The sequence below is a fragment of the Zootermopsis nevadensis genome, unplaced genomic scaffold, assembly GCF_977971745.1.
Source record: "Zootermopsis nevadensis isolate Lab colony 2312 unplaced genomic scaffold, Znev_1.0 Znev_ptg000017l, whole genome shotgun sequence".
NCBI classification, from domain to species: domain Eukaryota; kingdom Metazoa; phylum Arthropoda; class Insecta; order Blattodea; family Termopsidae; genus Zootermopsis; species Zootermopsis nevadensis.
The window spans coordinates 12,329,853-12,351,489 of NW_028259149.1; the positions used below are offsets into that span (position 1 = coordinate 12,329,853).

Below are 21,637 nucleotides of genomic sequence, written 5' to 3' on the forward strand. Positions count from 1 at the left end.
ATCTCATGGCAAAAAAATTGGTACCAATGTTGAAGAGAAAATTAATTACATCATGTCATTAAGGAAATTCATAATTTAATATTTCTAACTACATTACAAACATACTTATAAAAATACATTATACATAATGAAATATGGCCACACAGTTCTGAAACGACTAGCAAGTTGCACACTGATGTAAGCCAGGCAAATGTATAAGAAATTACACCATTTATATGCTAAAAATGCACACTGTTTATAACTTTACAGAAATATTCTGCAGTATGCAATCCAGGGGACCAAGTTTTATGTGTGTTCACATTTACATAACTCATTTTTTATTCAAGACAAAGTGACTACTTTCTATTAATTCAACAACGGAGAGGAAAATAAAAATTTATGTGCAGAAAATCCATCTCAAGTACATTATTAGTTCAGGTCATAAAGAATTAGTCACATCTATATTTAGTTGAACTGTTAAATTTTTTTAACAACATTTTAAAAACAGTATGGATATATAACATGCAATTTTGTTGAAGTGGTAATTCAGTTAAATGTGGGATATAAAACATAGTAATGAATTGTATACAGTCTAGCTGATACTAAATTCAAGGTTGACGACACATTCCAATCATTGTCTTAAAACTTGGTCTTACTTTGGTCAAGGCACAAAAGCATAGATCTACAAACATAATGACCAAACTGCAACCACAAAAAAAATCTGAGGGTTCTATTACACTTTCGCTTTGAAATTGATACATAATTTGAAGCAAATACATCAAGAAAACTCCAAGTGTGGATGAATTACTAGAGTAAACATCTAATTAATATATACTTGCATCACATACACATGTTGGATATTTTGTTCTCAAAATTAATTTCATAACATGCAAACAAAGTATTCATTTTTGTTACAATGTTTCCAGCAGTTCACTTTGTGGAAGTTACACAACTGCACATTTCTTGTAAATTTTGCTTCTAATTTTAAATTATCTTCAACATATTTATGGCCCCTATTGCTGGAATGTTTTGCTGCTATTCAAATTACACTACTGACCTCTATCAATAAATTATGATAATTAGTAACTGGCAATATAGCAATCCTAAGATTCTCTCAACACACTCAAGCAGAATGAGTTACAAGTGCTCCATTCTGTTCAAAATTCCACCACTGTCCTGCAGCTCAGGTACAATCGTAACTTGTCACCTTGAGGCACATGAAAGTGTTCCATTGCTTATATCAAGAGCTCTGTCAGCATGAACATGTCTTGCTCTTCTGGTCCCGCTGGTTCTTTCCATCAAGAGCAAATCTCTCCAGATCTTTTGAAGATTCATTATGATTTGTCAACATTTCATTCTGCAGAATCTAAAAAATATGGCAAAAATTAGCAAATGTGACAACTCTGACATCCACAAGCATCAACAACACCCAGCTTTCACCTGAATTCTTATAGTTGTTTGGAAATGTAGCAATACTGTACCAACTGCAGACAGTGATTCTTGGTTTACTTAATATAATTTCAACTATATAATTACTCATATTCAAATAGCAAGATGACTGAATAATGAATTGGGAAGTTGTTCAAATGGAAACTGCTGTGGCCTGTCATTTTACTGAAGGAAGTGAGGAAAGCCATAAAGTCTTTGCCACAATAAATATCCAAGTTTAGATTGTGATCTTAAACACACACAAAAAAATTATTTAGCATCAAATATGATGATTCACTAAAGGTGTGTGGCAATGGATGAAATCAAACCCAGGACCTTTTGAAAACTAAGCTAATCTTCTAACAACCCTGGTGGTCTAGTAGTTAGTGACAGATGTCACTAATATTAAAAGAGGATAATTGAAACTGTCAGTATAATGACAACCAGTCACCTGAAGATGGAAGTAGAGCCAATTCCTGAAATGTCTTATACATCAGATACATTTCAGATGAATGGACAATGTCCAACAGTGGCATGGACCTGGGCCTAAGGACGAGTGCCAGTCCTGCCCTTGCTCCACAAGAGTATAAAGACTCTGAATTTAGGAGAGATTTTGCTGTTGTGAATGAAGTTCACAACCTGGACCAATGAGTAGTAATGGTTGTTGCTACTTTGAGTTAACAGTGAGGACTGACAGTTCAGTTTTAATTTTGTGCCACCTGAGCGATCTGTGGTTCTAAGCACCAAGAATAATCACCTGTAATTTTAATTGTAATAGCACAGAATATATCTAGCTTGAAGTGAACCCATGAAACCAGTGAAATTCTTACAAGAATATTCCTGTATCAGATATGACAACAGAATGGTTATGAACAACGAAATGGAAAAGACTGAAAGGATGTCACTGTAGCCTGTTTCAAGGTTTGGTCCCAGCATCCACCTTGAATGACTAACAAAACATCAAAATACATCGACTCAAACAAACAGTGCTTCAGCCAAGTACAAACCATACATCCAAAAAAAAAACATTATACACAAGTAAAGCTGTTGAAATTTCTTTACATACATTACAGAACTGAAATTTAAATTTTACATTTTCAGCAGGAACAGAAAGACGATCAACATATATGCTAATTCTTGAATTGTTGAACAATGCCAGTGTATTTTCTCAATTCTTTAAACTTAAAATAAGAACTAAGTACAGTCCTGATTATCTGACCTAAATAAGACTAAATGATGACTAGATAAAATATGTCAGATAATATGGCAGACTAATGAAAGAGATGAGAGTTAATATCAACTCAGTTTAAAAACATTAAATCATGAAAAAATAAAATATAACAAAATGAAAAATCTCACAAATGAAAGTAATATTCAACATAATGGCTGTCTACTGGGTTCTAGCACCATGTAGTCTGATAGGAGTTCACCACCATTTCAGAGGTCCTTACTGCCTCCATCATCAGGATGATGAAGGCAGCCATCTTCAGACTCACCACCATGAAAACCTCAAATCCTACTTAACATAATATAAATATGTAAATTGAAGTTATTGTTGTTGTTTTGTTTTTTAAAAAGATTATTAATAGGTATTCCTTTCCTTTATGGCAAAGAAATACCAGTACCTGAATGGAATTATGTCTGTAGCAAGTGACTACATAAATTGTAGGTGAATGGAGGGGAGTGCGATTCATTTCGCTACGTGCTGAGTTGACTGTTGATAAAATGGAGCATTCTAGCAGCACATCAGATAAAATGGAATGCCATATAACTTAAGATCAGATAATCGGGACTCCACCGTATTTACAAAGTTTTCTTAAAAGTAACTCACCCTTGTTACTAAGGACCTAGCAGCATCTTCAATATTGATGTTCTCTTTTGCAGAGGTCTCGAACCAAGCGGTGAAACCCCAGTCCTTGCAATATTCATCCATCTTAGAAGGACTGTTTACAATTCCTTCCTTCTGCTGGTCACACTAGAAGTCAAAGTATGCACAGATAAACTAATTTTTACAGTACAGAAGTGAAAAGCAGTCACTTGTCTTTGTATCCAAGATTTAGAGTTCTCATGACAGTGAAAATGTTAATGGCGGTCTTCTGGGTTTTGAAACCAAGACCACGTGGTGTCACAACCCAGGAGACTGCCATCAACACTCCTCATTGTGGAGCACTGTAAACTCAGAAAGAAAGATTTTGTGTGCAGCATTTGCATAACATACAAATCTGAACTACTCCAGGTTAAAACAGATGGGGACAAACATTTTCTCAAAATGTTAAGTCAGCATCTGTTGGAGACTAAGTCTTCTACATTTAGTGATGAAAGATTACCTTGTTCGCTAGCAGAACACATGGTATGGAGGTGCCATCTGGTAGCTGAACCTTGGCATCTAAATCCTGCTTCCACTTGACAACTGCATCAAATGTAGCGGCTCTTGTTACATCAAAAACAACGAACGCTCCAACTGCTTCCTTATAATATACACGAGTCATATTTCCAAATCGCTCTTGCCCTAGAATTGAAGGCCAATGCCATTAGCTTACATTCATTGTCATACCTATAGCAAGGTATTTATGAAAAATTTCTGCGTATTCAAAATTTCCTATTGGACCAATGCATCCATAAATATTTTGGGGACATACTGCACATGTACCTTATTTGCATGTGTGTGTGTGTGGTGGGGCCCCTAATTTTTGTTTTAACACGTAGTTCAAACAGGAATGTGAGATGATGTTCAATAAATTAAAAATTATCAGCCCTCAAATTTTTTCCTCAACACAAAACACAGGATATTAGAAATGCTCTACATCAGTGGTATTAAACCGTTTTTGTTCGCGTACCCCCCAGATATAATTTCTCTTCAACTTTGTACCCCAAAGTTGTTGGTGTATAATTCAAGTTATACATAGTATATAATTACATCTAAAATAAATTAAATAAATTACATTACTGATTATTCAGTATTTATCATGAAATCATATATATATATATATATATATATTTTTTTTTTTTTTTAAATTTTCACGAACCCCCTAAGATGTCTTCGTGTACCCCCGGGGGGCACGCGTACCCCAGGTTGAATACCACTGCTCTACATCACACAATTTAGCAAAGAACTATTTTCTGTTTCAAATTTGTAGGACTACTTAAAACAATCCGTCAATTTTGTTTTCATTGTAGTAACAAAAAAGGTGCTGAATGTCGCATTTCCTATGTATACACTATACACTGAATTATTTTATAAAACAAAGTGCACAGTACCTGCAATGTCCCATAGCTGCAGTCTTATGATTGTGTTTGCATCCCAATTAAGGACTTTGAGAGCAAAATCAACGCCAATAGTGGCACGGTAATGCTGAGAAAAGAACTGATGGACATAACGCTTGATAATTGAGGTTTTTCCCGTACCAAGTTCACCAATCACCAAGATCTTGTACAGGTGTTCACGTTTTTCACCAACCTGTTGCGTCGGCTGCTGGAACAATTAAAATTCATCAGAAATTACGTTAAGTTCACCAATTCTAATATGCAGAATTAGAAAGAGTTAAATATCAGATCTATATAGAATTAAAGGTAAATTTGTCCCTGTGCTTAAGCACCACACCACATTATCACCCCCAGGCAATAGCTTCTATTGGCTGACCCAAATTACTAACAGGAATCAGGGAAGTTAAGTGTATTGGTATAACATAAGTTAATTCTGTCAAGACTTGAAAATAATATATGCTTAATTACATCGCGACACATGCAGTTCCTTTTCTATTTACACCCTTTAGTTACAATTCTATAAGTTGTAGCCATATCAACGCTTTTATGAGGAGAAATGCAGTTCCTCAGCAAAGTCTCGCGATACAAAATACTGGAATATAAATGCAATGAAGATAATACAGAATTGTAAATAACATAACAAAGTAATAAAAACTATAAACAAATTCTCAGAAAGTTTGGAAAGAATACGTTTAATGGAGTTAGGTCCAGGTTTAAATAGATTATAACTCTAGAATGGAGTCGTGGCAGCCATATTCAGCACTTAGAAAAAATTTTAATCGTAAAAATAAACCTGAATTTTGCTCCAGTACGCTGTGCTTCGTATCGTATCCACAACTTTGTTCATTTCAGAGTTAGAATTTCTTGGAATAGGGGCCTAACTGTGACTCACTCTGTTACAAGCGTAGTTATCGCTCTTATGTTTGCTACAAGTTCCGTCCATCTCATCCTCATTGTTTGATTACTTTAATCATGTTCGGTGACAAATATACTAGTGCTAACAGACCCTCACTGTAAATATATTACTGCAAGTAATTATCAGTAAAAACGCGTTGTTTGTATTTAAAGCAAATGACCAACAAAATGTAAACGATTTGAGGTTTTCACAACGATGAGTATGAAGACTTCTGTCTTCTGGGTTGTTGCGCTGTGTAGTCTGGTTGATGTTAACCAACGTTTCAGAGGTCATACTGCCTCCGTCATCAGGGCGATGAAACGTTGGTTAACTTCGACCACACTACACAGCGCAACAACCCAGAAGACAGAAATCTTCATACTCATCGCCCTGATGACGGAGGCAGTATGACCTCTGAAACGTTGGTTAACATCGACCAGACTACACAGCGCAACAACCCAGAAGACAGAAATCTTCATACTAAGTATCGCCCTGATGACGGAGGCAGTATGACCTCTGAAACGTTGGTAAACATCGACCAGACTACACAGCGCAACAACCCAGAAGACAGAAATCTTAATACTAAGAATCGCCCTGATGACGGAGGCAATATGACCTCTGAAACGTTGGTAAACATCGACCAGACTACACAGCGCAACAACCCAGAAGACAAGAAATCTTCAAAATGTAAACGTCCTTAGGAGGCGGAAAAGATGATTCGTATCGTATTATACAGCAAAGGCATTCTACTAAATCACATACCAGTAACACGTATCTAAAAATATTAGTAACAATTTGCTGGTTCACAGTTTTTAAAAACAGTCTCCATTGTATAAAACATTTTTCTAGACCGCGCTCTCATGACTCAAACTCTGCATTATAGGTGGATCAAACTCGATATTCTCGACAAAAATCTGCCCCAACACCACACATCTGCAACCTATAAATCTCGAATACAGGCCTACAGGAAACGTGTCCTTACCATGTAACGTGTCATCTAGCCAATCGCACAGGCAGAAGAACGCAGCTTTCAAATATCCTCACATACACTTTTCATGTCCAAAGGGCAATGAATCTACACGGCAAACAAGCGTTTATATACTCTGTCTTATCTCAAAGCAGTTTGAATAGCACATGATTCGGTTCCGAGTACTGGAATAATTCAAAATCTCTTCATTTAATCTCTTCCTCGTGTACGAACACATTGTTTAGCAGCTTTAGTATTAAATCTGAACCAGTCATGGGACCACATGTAATTAACTTCCTTCTAGAATTACATGAAGTAAAGCCTCCTTGAGAACTTAATAGTCGTTGAACTAGTAAAAAAAATCACAGCATTTTATTACAACTGAAGGTTCATTACAGTGCTTTTAGAACACCCTGCCAGTGGCTCCTATACTAAGCCACATTTTTCGTCCTTACGCCGTTCCACAGAATCTGTACCAAATCCCAGACTGATCGTGACACTTCTAACATGCTAGTTCTTTTACGATAAAAGGTTGTTAATCCCCGTAAAACACCCAAATTGGAGACCCCCCCTTTGTAGCCTGTCCGCAGTGTGCGGAAAAACCGGGGACTCGTAAACTTATTATTCACAATCAACATTGTCAATATGATCTGAAGTTCTCACGGCGCTGAGTCCAAAGATGGCCGTCTTCCGGGTTATAGCGCCGCGAAGTCTGGTAGAAATTTACCAATGTTTCATAGGTCCTTGCTGCCTCCATAAGGGCGATGATGACGGAGGCAGCATGGACCTCTGAAACGTCGGTAAACTTCTACTAGACGACACAGCGCTACAACCCAGAAGACATCGGCAATCTTTATTAACCCTTTAAAGCCCAGTGGCAACTATCAACTATGTCCCAACTGCTTCAATATAATCTGTAACGCTGCAGTTTGTATTTATGGGTTTCGCATGATTTTCAGTGCAAACAGCAATTATTTCCTTAATTAGCATCAAAAAGTTTATATTTGTGATGGTAAAATTTGTTTGTTTATAGGTAAGGACTGAATTCTTAAATATTTAGACGAGGTTCGGCTTCGAAGGTTAGCCCTACAGGAAACAACTTTCAAAAGAATCTCAATGCTTCGCAAGGCCACAGCAGAAATATATAATCTTTAATTGAGGCCTACATACCATCCAAATATATTTATCTACGTTCGTTTACTGCAGATACGAACCAGCTATTGCAATCTAATCAAACTATTTTACCTGACTACGAAGATTTATATTTTATCAAAGATGCACGGCATCATGAACACTTAGAAACAAAAAATTGGGTTCCTTAATGAAGTCTACGTTGGGCCATGTACATATTTCGAATTTCCTGCCTTTGGAGAGCCTGTAAATCGAAAGAGTATAAGGACGTGTTTTGTGGCGTACACGATTAAATACATAAAATTCGTTATGGCAGCAACACGTTTGAAGAAGTTCAACACAAAATCGTGATCTTAGTTTCTGTTTCAGAAACCTTTGTATCAAATCAATGTGTACTCACACGAGAACCGTTACCTGTAAATCTCTGTCTCGTCATTTCCCGACTGAACAGTGAAAATTTGTACTAATTTTCAGTACACATTAATCCTTTGACCCCAGTAGTAACTATTTGTATCACCTACTTTAATTACCAGAAACTGCATTTTGTATTTGTGGATTTCGTATGATTAGCAATGCAAATAGCGATTATTTCCTTAAGGAGCATTTACCAGGTGATATTTGTAATGACGACGTGTGCTTTCTTTGAGGTACGGATTAATTCTTAAACATTCAGACGACTTTCGGCTTCAAAGGGTTAAATACGTGACGCCATGACGAATTAATCTGCTTTAATTCCTTCTCAGTTGCTGTATCATATCTAATTACATGCTTTAATTTTTAAGTGGTAGATACTACAGAAAGTACACCTGTATTTATTAAATCAAATTAACTTTCGTTCACTATAAAATACGTTAGATATGTTCGTGTTTAAAAAATAAGAAGGCGGTTTCATTGTAGATACAACATCCACACTATTTACAGATGTGTGTTTTGTTTGTATGCTATTGGACAGACATATTCATCACACCGAAAAATGTTTGAAATTAAAGTTTTATATCCTATCGACATCCTTTTACCTAATTTACAGTACACAATCTTTTGCACGATGAACCGTTTCTGAGAAATTAATTCTGATGTCGATGTTGGACATATGCCATGTGGACTAGCAGATACCAACATTTCGGGGGGAAAAAAATACTGTCACCATTTTCAGGACTTCGGCTCTGAAGATGGAGACCTACGTTTCTCCGAAACGATATCTACCTACATGTCCATATTGCACTACTAACCACAAGACGAAATGGACATCTTCACAGCAGTGAGAACCTCAAATCTCAGGCTGGGGCCACACGACCGTACAAAGTACGGCCGTCATAGAATTATGATTTGTAAGTACAGACAATACTATTATTATTTTTTCTAAATCCTTTCAAGCTGCCACGGTGTGATGTCCTCACCTACGTCCGTACAAAAGTACGTCCGTTGCAACGGACGTGCGGCCCCTCTCTTAATTCGATTTGAGCATCAAGAAAAGAATCTACATTCGGCAGGTATGAATCAAGATTAAATTCGCTCGATAACTTTAGTGCAAACCTAAAAAAAATAATCGAAATCTGTATAGGATATTCCGAGGCGAAACGTGTCGACTAAAGATAGACGCAATATTAATTTTATACAATTTTTAAAGATAACCCCCCCCCCCATTACAAGTGGCACAGAACGCAAAGTAAACGCTTACCGAAATTCCTAGTTTCTGAAATATTTTGACTTCGGTGTCCGCGACAGGAGACGGCGACCGCGATTCTGTCTCCACACTAGAATCGCGAAAATCGTCCTCATCTAAGCCCAGCAGCTGGTGGTTGGTTGACACAGAAGGCAGAGGCCCCGGCGCAACAAGTTTGAAGTACTCTTCCACCTGCTGCCTTTGTTTCAACAGCAAAGGCGTTGTTATGGACAGGATCTGGTCTTTTGTTGTAGGCTTTCTGTCGGCATCTTGCTCTGGCGATTTATCAACCTTACGAATATCCAGTACACGCCATTCGAATTTAGAAGTTTTGTCTCCATTTACAGGTGTCGGTGTAGTGCTTAGAGGCGAAACTTCTGAAAGATTCACAGATGTGCTGTAGCTTGTGGGAAGTACATCTCCATTCGCAACTGCCGATGAAATTTCTTTATTCTGGTCCGATTCTGAAACATGTTCACGAATTTCAACCAAGTTCTTGGCGTCACAATCATTCCCAATTTCCGGAGCGGCTACCTCGCCATTAGCTTCACTCTTCTCACTTTGGACTACATCCGGAGTTCCGTCTTGAGATTCCGGATTGGGCAAGTTGTCCTTAATCCCCGACATGGCCTTTGTAACTGAATCACCGTTACAATGAGTAGCGTCGTTAATACTTGACTCGGATTTGCTTACTTTAGTACGAGCTGTCGATTGGTCGATGGGACTTAAGACATCCTGAGTGGGGGCTGCGCTGATAATTCCTTCCTGGCTCGGACGTCCGTCAGTGACGCCCGTTGAAGACGACGCGGGGAAGAAACAGTCTTCTTCAGTAGACGCAGAGTGAAATTCTTGAGATGACGGCGTATCCGGCGATTTGAGAGACCCTCCTGAGCCACTAGATCTGTGCCTCCCAATACTTAACTTCCGCACAAGTGAAGATGTTCTGCTTGATAGGGACTGCTTGGTGGCTACAGACTGCGTCGACGCTGCACTATCCTCTGATTCTGGCTTACCGCTGGTTTCTTTCTTATGTTTTTTTAACTTTCTTTTATCCTCCTTCACTTCCGTACTGGAATCTCCTTCGGAACTTATCTTCCTCCTTCCGCCTAGTCTGAAAGAACCCAATTTGACGCCACCAGTTCTGCTCTTTGTTGTCGTTTTTACTTTAGCTCCACTAGTCTCTGCTGAAAGCGGTCCGGTCTTCGATGTCGATACTGAATTTTTTAATTCTGAAAATTCAGGGGAAGAAACGCCTGATGAAATATCTTCCATTTCGATGCTATCAACAATGTAATCACTATCACTAATAAGTCTACTACTTAGCAGCGAACAAACAAAACAGCTCGCAGATCACACGTGATATAATGCATACCAGATACTGACCCAGCCAACTGCAAGACCCCGACTGACTCAGGTAACCAACGTGACTCCAGCAGCGGAAGGGGCCGGGGGGGGGGGGGGAAGATGAAAGACTACTGAGGTGGGGGAGGGAAGATAGAATAATACATTTAATAAAACTTGAAAATAATAATCATTAAATAAAGGACAAAGAAAAGACACGCACAATTTTAAATTACTTCAAATAATAATTTCACTTATTTCATAATGTATCAATATAGAGGAAAATAAAACTGTTCAATTCGACAGTTCGGAAGAAAACAAATGGCAATCAGAATCCGAACAGCTACAGACAAACAGAAAATAGTAACAAATATTTTAAAAGTTTGTATTAAAAACTGTCATGGTTGTAAGTGTATAAAATCAATCAAAGAAATTAGGTTGTATATCAAATAGTAAATTCCATCTTCCCGGCCCTAAAGTTTGAAGCCTAAGTTCAATGGACTGCAGATGTTCTGAATGAAGAATACAAGCATCCCCACAGGGTACATGAAGTCTCATCAGGGGGTACATAAAATAAATTTGATGTCAAACATGGAATAAATACAGTTAGTTCAAAACGGAAAGTCTGTGCTTGGCTGTTATTCCCAAACGGCGGTGTAGAACATTTTCTATACACCACCAGGTCGAGACTAATTCTGGGACCCATTCGGCGTATTCCGGGGGATTTTTCCTCGGGCGTCATGAACTCAGCGCGTGAAAACTCTGACAAGTCACCTCCATCTTGTTTCTAAAATTTGTAAATAAATGTCCTGAGTTCCAATCCCGACGAGGGATTCGAACTCAGCATTCCTTAGCTCGGAAACTACGCATGATAGAAGAATGGCGCTAACCACAGTTCGTTGTTTGGAAGAGGATATTACAGAAACAAAGTCTACAATCCCGGAAAACTTTTCATTCGCCAGGAATTTAGGAACATTAACTGTACTCTACTAAAAGAAATGGACTCGTACATTCATTACAGCGCACGTTTATTAAACTCTTGTTGCTTGTAATGTGTACGCGGTATTGGATTATTCTTCTGCGTTCCTTTTTAATAAACCCAATGTAAACAATATCAGGGCATTTTCATCAAGTTATTATTATGAATCAACAACTTTAGGTTTCAAAAACTAAAGCTAAAGGATTCTCAACCGGCAGCCCGTGGCAGTAGTAGATACCTATCGCTGTGATCAACTACTCATCTTAATTAAGTCAAATCAAGATTTAGGACGAGTCGTAATGAATGACATTTGGACGGATGCAAGCGAATGAATGTATACATCGTAAATTTTTATTTTCTGTTTACGCATAATTTCAATTTGTTTATTCACTGTAACCGATTATAAATTATTGTCACGTTACTGGATTAAATAGTAAAGTAAAGTAAAGTTTGTCCCACTATACGCCATGTAGGCGTTTGGGGTGAGAGGAGGTATAGCTCCTCTCTTCCTTGACCTCGGCACTAGATGGGGGTGAGTGGTCAGCATCACGCCCCGGCCGGCTTTACCCCCGGGAAAGGACCCCCGGTACCCATTGTAGAGGAGGCTTGGTGGGCCCCAGAGAAGATGCTAGAGGAAAAATCCTCTGCCTCCGTCGGGTATCGAACCCCAGTCGTCCAGCCCGTAGCTAGTCACTATACTGACTGAGTAACCCCGGCTCATGGATTAAATTGTTCAATGTCAAAAAATTAATACTTATGCATTAGTGTCATCACTGAGACACTAAAGAAATTACAACTCGTGAGTACAATTATATTTGAGTATGACAAAGACAGGTAATACACGATTTCGTCTATTTACTTCAGAATTTACAAGAACTATTTACGATCGATATAAACGTCTCCTACATCGACTGTCAACATTTAACTAGCTGACAATGGTAGGCAAAACGTAAGGCAACCGACAGCTCCTTTATTTGCAGTAATCGTCTTCAATACGATTGTCATCTGTTCGTTAACTCACATCAGTCAACAGGTGGCGCGCAGTATGTGATATTACGTGACGTAGAGAACATAATCACCTGATACTGAGGGTTTGGCGATTCAACAGACCCCGAATACATCATACATTGGCTGCACGTAAAATGGAGAACTGACCCTTACATGACTTTTCATCACATCGGAATTATTTTCTCTCCTTTCAGACACTGACTTCACATGTGCCGTCTTCATGTCTGACGCTCCACCAGTCAAATCGGATCAACCCATAACCCTTCAGATCGCTTCACGGACGCGTTGTTTGAAAACTCACAGAAATACGCTATTCGAACAGAATACAAAGTAACCCCATTATCTGACATTTAATGCGCCGGGGAAGACAATTATTTCCCTTCTGTTTAACAAACAGGAACGTTCATCACAATTACAACAGAAGCTCGCCAATGGATCCTAAATTATCTCATTCTACGCGCTTTCAAAACAATCAAAAAGCAAACTCGTGCAGCAGAAACGCTTACCACTTGTATTTGGGAAGTATCCAGTTCAAATTTCAGCAGAGTTAACGGCACTGACTACAAACTTTTCTTAGTCTCTGCGAAAAAATATCGTGATAAGATGGCTGTATTCTTGGTAGTTGAGCCGTGAACACTCATCGCCTTAATGCTGGAGATATCAAGCATCTCTGAAACGTCCGTAAACTTCTAACAGACTATACGGCGCTACAACCCAAAAGACAGCCATCTTCACACTCACCGCCGTGAAAACATCAAATTCTACTACACGTGGCTTGTGTCATTATATGTTTCTTATTAGTCCAGATCTTCCGTATTTGAGCCACATTTCCTGAAATAAATTAACATTCTGTAGGTATCTTGTGGAGACAATATTAAATACTGCAAGAAGTGGTTGACGACCTGTACAGTTGTTTCGAGAATTACAACAAAATACATTTATCTCTTTCGACATATTAGAATTTCAAGCTCATAAGAAGATACGAATACAAGCACTGTTTTGCGTTCAGGCTGTGATGCCTAAACATACAGATCAATACTTGGTCTAGTTGCAAAGAGGAGGTGCCAGGAGCAAAACACATTTTTACTTAGAGTAGGACATAAAGGATGGGTTTCAAACCACCTTACACGGCGAAAAGTCCGCCCCCACCAACTATCCTACCAGTAACCCAGCAATAAAAATAAACTGTTACAGTTTACTGATTCATCTTTTACCTAAAAGCCGATTTCGGCAGCAGCGCTCAGTCCTGAGTCTCTAACGAGGGTTGAATTCCTCTCTAAAGTTGGACAATTGTCACGGTTTGTCGAACGACTCATGCAGCTTGTCTCATTAAACGTTTAGAAAACTTCTACAACAAAAGAACAGAAGATAAGCTCATGTACCTCAGCCACTAAACAGCTGGCTGACAGGAATTCGATTTCCGGTAGAAGAATGGTTTCTCTTTACCGCATCCACACCAACTCGCCCGGCCTCCAATTAGATCAATACCAGAGACTGTTATTTTCTCCAGGAACAAAATGGCCGGAGTGTGAAGGTCCGCCACTTCTAACTAGTGCCTGGATCAAGAATGTATGCAGCTTCCTCCACCTCCATGGACCACTTCCTTCTCTTCAGGAGCCATCTTTTATTGCGTGACATTTTAGGTTTACACGGCGGCGCGTATGAAGATGGCTGTCTTCCGAGTTTTAGAGCCGCGTAGTCTGGTAGACGTTTACCGACGTTTTAGAGATATTTGCCGCCTGTTAAATGTCTACCAGACTACGCGGTGCAGCATCCAAGAAGACAGCCATCTTCCTCATTATTTTGTTCCTCCCTTCAGTAATGCGTGACTGAATTCTCTCTTCAACACGCCTTATTCAACTGTCGAATGTTTGGGAGCGTCAAATCATCAAACAATATTGCGCACAGTACAATGGTAATTACACGTAAAACTAATTTCCTGTGTTAAGATTAATTGCATGGGAGTGTTTACCAATTGTACTATCTGATGATAAATAAGTTCAGTGCACACGGCTCTCAGATGCATGCTGTCATGATCACATGCTGTTCCGCATATTTTTACGCCCTGTTTCACGTGCTAGCACATAACAACAGGTATGAGATATGGGATTCATAAAATCCATACTTAAATACACTACAACATCAGGCACCCAATTTTTGGAAATGCCTCAACGTATTAAATAAATTCACAATATTACAGTGGTGTCTTTTACACAGCGCAGCCGTGAAGCGAAATTATGTTTTATGTGTCGGTTCGACTTCATGGGAGGACACTGTGTCCGTGGTCGAGGAAAGTAAGAAATAACACTCGGTATATCGGCTTCTATCGGTTAATTTTGCGGTTTTGTTGCAAACCTGAACCGACTATCAAATCTGTTCCCACATCACTGAGTCTACGTACATATTGTAGTCTAATGTTAGGGGCAGAGCCGCCTGCCTTACTCGACTTGAATTTCTTGACTTCTTTCCACGAGATCGAATTACTTTTCCGCCTGTATCGTCCCACGATGGGATATGAACGGCAATCTCATATTTACACCGCAGCATACAAAATGTCAATACAGCCAACAGCACGAACTGCGCCAACATGAAGATTATGTTAGACAGTGCAGTCTCGTAGAAAGTTACCGACGTTTCAGAAGTGCTCACAGCCTCCATAATCTGTGTAATAATTGCCCTGATGATGAAATCGCATTCACGAAAAAATTAAATGCATAATGAAATCACGGAATGCTTCCTAGCACACCGTTCACTCTTCTGTCTTCCCATCTGCTACTGTATCTGAATGCGTAAAGATTACGATACACAAAAGTATAATTTTGAACCCTGGACCTCCATTTTAGCGTAAGAACAGATTGAAGACGTCTGAGAACAGAGTACTTACTGGACAGCCTGAAGGGAAATACCATTCGGAAGACCTAGTGTGGACGGAAGAACAACATTATAATGAATCTTTAGGAAATGGGGTTGGAGGGTGGGTCTGGATTCAACTGGCTCAGGATAGGGACTGCTGGAAGGCTCTTGTGAACACGGTAATGAACCCCAGAAAGTTGGAAATTTCTTGACAACTGAACGAACTATTAGCTCCTCAAGAAGGACTCTGCTCAATTGCGTCAGTATTACAGATGATAAAGGACACGCATGTTGCTAGTGCAGACGTGGCGCGAGGCACGTTGTCCAGGGAACAGCTATGCCAGTTGGAACTGGAGGGCAATGTATATTTACGAGGGTATGATAACACGGATAAATACAAATTGTTTCCAAGGGACTTCGGTACACACGATTTCCTAGCATTATCTTACAATACAAGATATTTTCCTCGTCGCTCCGTGGTTGCTATGCGACCGCGATCGAGTCTTCATAGTTCATAAAGCGATCTGTGCCCACCGTCAGATTACTACACAAAGCGATCTGTGCCCACCGTCAGATTACTACACAAAGCGATCACTTAGTGGGGCCACGGCAGTGAACAGTAGAAAAAGTCCGAGATGTGAGAGTCTCACGGCGATGAAGCTGTCAGCTGTGATCTTCTGCCATGACGACGTGTGGTGTTGGTTAACTATCTACATCACGCGGCGTCACAACCCAGAAGATTACAATCGACAATAAAATATGATGATGTCACATTCTTTCTCTTTAACCAACGAGAATGTTATAAGCATGTTCATAAGACTGTCATATTATATGATCAATTTAAAAATGAAAAAATTACCATAAATTGTGATTATGTGCGGGTTTAGGAGGAGGCAGATGTAGCCTCTGCATTTGGTTGTGAAGACTGAGGAAAACAGTGAAATAATCAGTCATTACAGTCCATAAGCCACCTAAATTCGAACCATGTACCTACCGAATACAAGGCAAAGGCAACGCCGTTACACCACACTGTTCGCTCTCTCGATTCATCATCCAAAAACATCCAACCATAATGCATTCGATTACTTCAGCACGCAACGTCGCTAAACATCTTCTATTTGGTCCAATGTTACGTAACACGTATAATTTCAATAAAGACAGCTGCAAATAAAGTAACGCCGTTGTCTTTCACGGAAATAATACTGGTTGTTTAGATCGTTCATTATTTAACGACACTATATCAAGAGCAAAAATTACTTAGCACAGAATAAAACAAGATTTACAATGAAATTGAATGGTCATATAATTCTACGAACGAGATATTGCGTTAAGAAATATATATGACGATATACTCTCTTTGCCATCTGTCGAAAATTCAAGTTTATAATGAACTATCCGACAAGAAACTCATAAATTGCCAAAGAAATTCGGAAATATAAAAAGTCTCTTCGTTTAAAATTACACGCGGCACTAAAAGGGTTAACTAATAATAATTGGATGTTTTCACAGAAGAGACTGGAGATAGAGCACTCTGGCTCTTACTTCTAGTCCGTAACGTTGGCACGAAGCTTAAACTTCTTGCAACTATTTCCCGAGGGAAAATTACCAAGGAATATATGGAACACGTCCTGGATATTTACTGGCAGCTAGCATCCTCTCAGGCCACACGCCGCGACGCCATAACCGTATATTAAAAAAGAAACTTCACCAGAAATATGATCGTCTTACTACTCAGAAATTCAATGGATTTTAAGACACAGTTCAGTCATCTGGGTGATACACCGTCAAGAAGAAGCCATTAAATAAGAAAATCAATGTTAAACAAATTAGCACAGCGATAAAAGTTCGGACTCGCGTGTGGAAGGTACCCGCGTATCCTAGTTTTCCAATCCGAGGATTTTTTTTTGGGGGGGGGGGGGTTCCTCAGTTGCTCCAAACGAATGTTGGCATTATATTGCCTTATAATAGACCACAAAAGCTTGTTGTCACATCTGTCCTTATTACTCATTCCTGTTTATTCTACTTTGTCGCTTTAAGCACTACAGACATTTGTCGGTTAACAAACAGCGTGATAATATAGCAGAGACAACAAAAAGCCAGGAACTGAGGATGGACATAGCGCGGTCTTCCGCTGCAGGTGGATCAGTAGATCCTACTGTATTATTCAGGGGTCGACTCTTACGGAGGAACTCACACATCAGCTGAACCCTACTAAATGTCTGGGTTACCCATACATTTATTTATTTATTTATTCGTCCAGTCTTTCTTCTTTCTTTTTCATTAGACGTTTCTCTCTTCCTTTTTCTCTTCTTTTCGTCCTTTGCACAGTTGCATTTATTTCCATTCCTCGTTCTTTCTTTCATGTCAGGTGCCAGTCTTGTGTTCGGTAAATTCATATTAAGTTCGACCGGAGATCCATGTAAAGAGAGATTACACTGAACCGACAAGAACCAAAATTAACTCTTTCAAGTAGAATGAATGAGAGAAAAGAGAGTGGGACAGTAGTGAGAGATACCTCATTTAACAGAGAGAAACAAATTTACGTCTACGAAGGTTCCCAGGCAGTTCCCAATCGTCCTTCTGGTAAAGTAGTTTAAACAGAAGGTAAGGTTAGCGTAACGCTCAGCTAGTCAAGAAATTCTTACTTTTATAGTATCCGATTGTTCATTACCGCGTTCACATGAGCCCACCAATAGACACTAATTTAACAATTTGAAACCAACTCATAAAATCACACAATATTTCTTTAAGATCTATCTTAATATCATCTCCCCATCTCCATCTAGTCGTCTCTTAAGTCGTCAATTCCCGCCCGGTTTTCCGACTAAAATTTTGTAGATGTCTATTTTCACTTGGTTTGGGTTGTGCTAAAGAATCGGTCCTATTCCGAAACTTTCTTTGGCATTCAGTACCGCAGCAGAGTTTACGGCGAGGGGTTGTTAACCCTCCGCCCAACCCCAAGCTTGAGGATCACCCATTTTCGGCTGCCCGAGAGTACTTATTCGACGCATACATGTCCTCCATATTCGAAAGCAGTCTCCTCCTTCCGCGACCTCAGAAAGAACCACGAAATAGCGATAAGGAACCCACTTAATATATTATTTTAATATATTTTGGCATGTCTGTGACGCCTCTTTATCCTCAATAGACTCTACGGGCCAACGTTAGGTCTCCTTCGAAAAGGCAAAGATTAAAATTGTCCACCCCTGCATTACAGATGGTGGAAGCCCTCTAAATAGTGAACAGTCGGTGATGATCAATGAGGCAGTACGGCGCACAGGGCCCTTAATTTGATTACGAATTATCTCGCCCTTCTCCCGTGTCTCTCAGGTACCCCAGCGAACGGGCAACTTAACTATACTAGAAGACAAACAAGACGGCGGGTTGCGCAGTAACCACGTGATGACATTTAAACTGAACACTGTCTCTCAGTATTTTCTAATGTTATACAGTTCTTTCGGTCGCGTTTTTTATAACTAAATGCCGAATTGATTCGTGCAGGGATAGCCTAAAGTCGCTTAATGTATCCGGTAATATAAGGGTCGAACTAGGCCCTATTACCAGTTATCATGACCGAAGTTTATTATGGTTTTCTTCAGTACTTTCAAACGTACACCGGGACAATATCTCCAAAAACATCCTTCCAAATCACAATTCACTCACCCTTCATGACCATTCTCCTATCTTATTCGAACTCTGTCGAGTCAGAACATAAGAACTATTCAAAACTTTAATTCGACTTCCTTGTCGAAATGAAGTGTTTCAAATGGCTGTTTCATTTGAGTGCCGATCTACTGTTTTAAAAGCGGAAGATCAAGGGACCACAATATTATATTTTACCATAGGCTTGAGATTTATTTTTCAATTGTTAGATTAATTTTAAGCAGGAATCAGTCAGTGGTGGTCCAGTGCATGCATTGAGAAGTGGGGTGTTGGACTTACATCAATGAAACGAGTTGTAAAATACTATAGGACTTAAATACTAGTATTAATACAGTGCAATTATAATAATGATTTCTATTAATAATTAATAATATAAATGCTTTCATAACAATCTCTATATTACAAATTAAATAGGAAGTAATCCTCCCCATTTAAAACTCTCGTTCTATGTGACGAATGGTAGCTCACCGCCATCTTGAACAGCAGAACTTCAGGTGATAAGTAAAGGGCTTACAAAGATAAAATTTATATTATGATTTATTATGACCAGACTGTGAATTAAGTAATTAAGCAAAACGAATATTAACACATGTAACGATGTGTGAAATTTGACTAGTGCTTACTAAGATACAGTCTGTCACAAGGCAAAGTGACGACCACAATATAACGTAACAGCGGTGAGTAATTCATGTAACAAAGCAATGGACAAAGAGTCATTTAAGCATAGTGCTAACTCTTGAGAAGCTGACAGTAGTTAACTTAATCAATAAATTACCTTCCTCTAACAGAAACAAAAGATTCAATACCGTGTTCACAACAGCCAACCACTGGATTCAGTTATGAGCTACATGAATCCAATCTACGCAACCACACAATATTATATGTGACTATGATGTCCTCGTATCCTAACCAAAACCGCCGAGGTTAAAATATACAGAATTATTTTAGTGATTAATTCAAGGCGGATGAAGGGCAGTGAACGTAACAAACACAGGACAGATGAGAAATGACTACAAAATTTTAGTTGTAAAATCCGAAAGGAACAGACTACTTGGAATACATAGGTATGCATGGAAGGCCTTAAGGTGTGGACTGAATTCAGCTGGCTCCAGTTGAGTCCAGCGGCGGCCTCTTGTGAACACGACAATGAATCATCTGGTTCGCAATGAAAGGCGGAGAATTTGTTGATCGGCTGTAACTTATCTAGGACTCTGCTCCACAGAGTTATTAATTTAGGTAAGAAAACAATGTGATGCCCAGGATGTAACTTAAACAAAGAAACTTTGTGCTTCGGAAGACGTGGTTATATACATGTACTTCAAATAACTAAAAGCTTACCAAGATGTAGTTTCCATTCTTCTCGTTGCTCAGAGCAATCTTCACAGGAATTGCATTGTACCTGTCTTTTTCTTTGGACATATTCAGATGTCTCTGTCGTCGTTTTGTTCTTTCACCTCTTGAACGCGGATTGCTTGTTCTTGTGGCAACTTCTATCATTCTCACTCTATCGCTCTTAAATGTCAATTTCGTGGCACAAATTAACCACTACTTTTAAGTCTATTCTCCAAATTAACCACAAATTCTGGTTCGTACTATTAATTAAACAATGTTTTCTTTGTTCTCCGACTTACCCACAAACTTTTTTGTGATAAAAAATTAACGTCTAGCGTTTTGTGTTTCGTATCGATTCACTTACACGGTCAGTTGTATCCATTACAAGAACGCCTTAAACTCCCCACCAAGTACACGGTCGTGCAAAGAAGTTATAGTTAATGAAGAGCTAATACATTTCAATTAATCAGCGTTAATCCTAACACCAACAACACAAGTTGCGCTGTCACATACTTCTGTGTAATATTTCTACAATTCAGAATTTTCAAATCTCAATATTTCAATCACAGAGGCTTTAAAAAAATACGCACGCGCAGACCTGAACCTTCCTGCCCGTTCACGAGCGATGTGACAAGTCTCATAAGCGCCTTGAATTAAAATGTGCTTCGAAGAACCTAAAAATAAAATATAATAGCCAGCCTCTACTTATCCATTCCATTAAGAGATAAAAAGAAGACGCAAGAGTTGTGGTGGAAGGGGGGAGACGTTTGACCTTAAGGAACTTCGGTCCTACTACGAAGTGATACTATGGCAATCACATGTAATGGTAATACTGTAGCATTCACATATGCGATTCGTACTAGTGATAATTTTAATTATCTGCATGACACTTGTGGCGATTGGATTTTGTTGGCCCAGGACGGGGACCGGTGGAGGGCTTTGGTTAATTAAGTGATGAACCTTCGAGTTCCGTAAGCCATCTAGTTAGTAAGTCACTGATAATACTAGTCTTTCTGAAGACTTTTACCATGCCGTCTACTTTCCGCAACATCAAACACTGTATAGAATACAAAAAAGATATTTTATATGTGTTTATGATTTTGAGGGTGTTTGAGAACAAGGTGTTAGGAGAAT

The 21,637-nt window shown here is 39.0% G+C and overlaps 1 protein-coding gene across 1 annotated transcript; it reads right to left on the reverse strand.

Annotated features, from left to right (window-relative positions):
* Positions 1-58: 58 nt before the first annotated feature.
* On the reverse strand, positions 59-20,668 carry LOC110835791 (RAS oncogene family member Rab32). The gene is made up of 8 exons (XM_087350707.1): positions 20,510-20,668; positions 15,057-15,232; positions 10,711-10,802; positions 9,343-10,556; positions 4,666-4,879; positions 3,735-3,916; positions 3,239-3,382; positions 59-1,345 (listed from the first exon to the last, which is right to left on the reverse strand). Exons 1-8 carry the CDS (start codon positions 20,666-20,668, stop codon positions 1,232-1,234), a joined length of 2,295 nt encoding a protein of 764 aa, XP_087206833.1. The 3' UTR covers positions 59-1,231.
* Between the last annotated feature and the right edge of the window lie 969 nt (positions 20,669-21,637).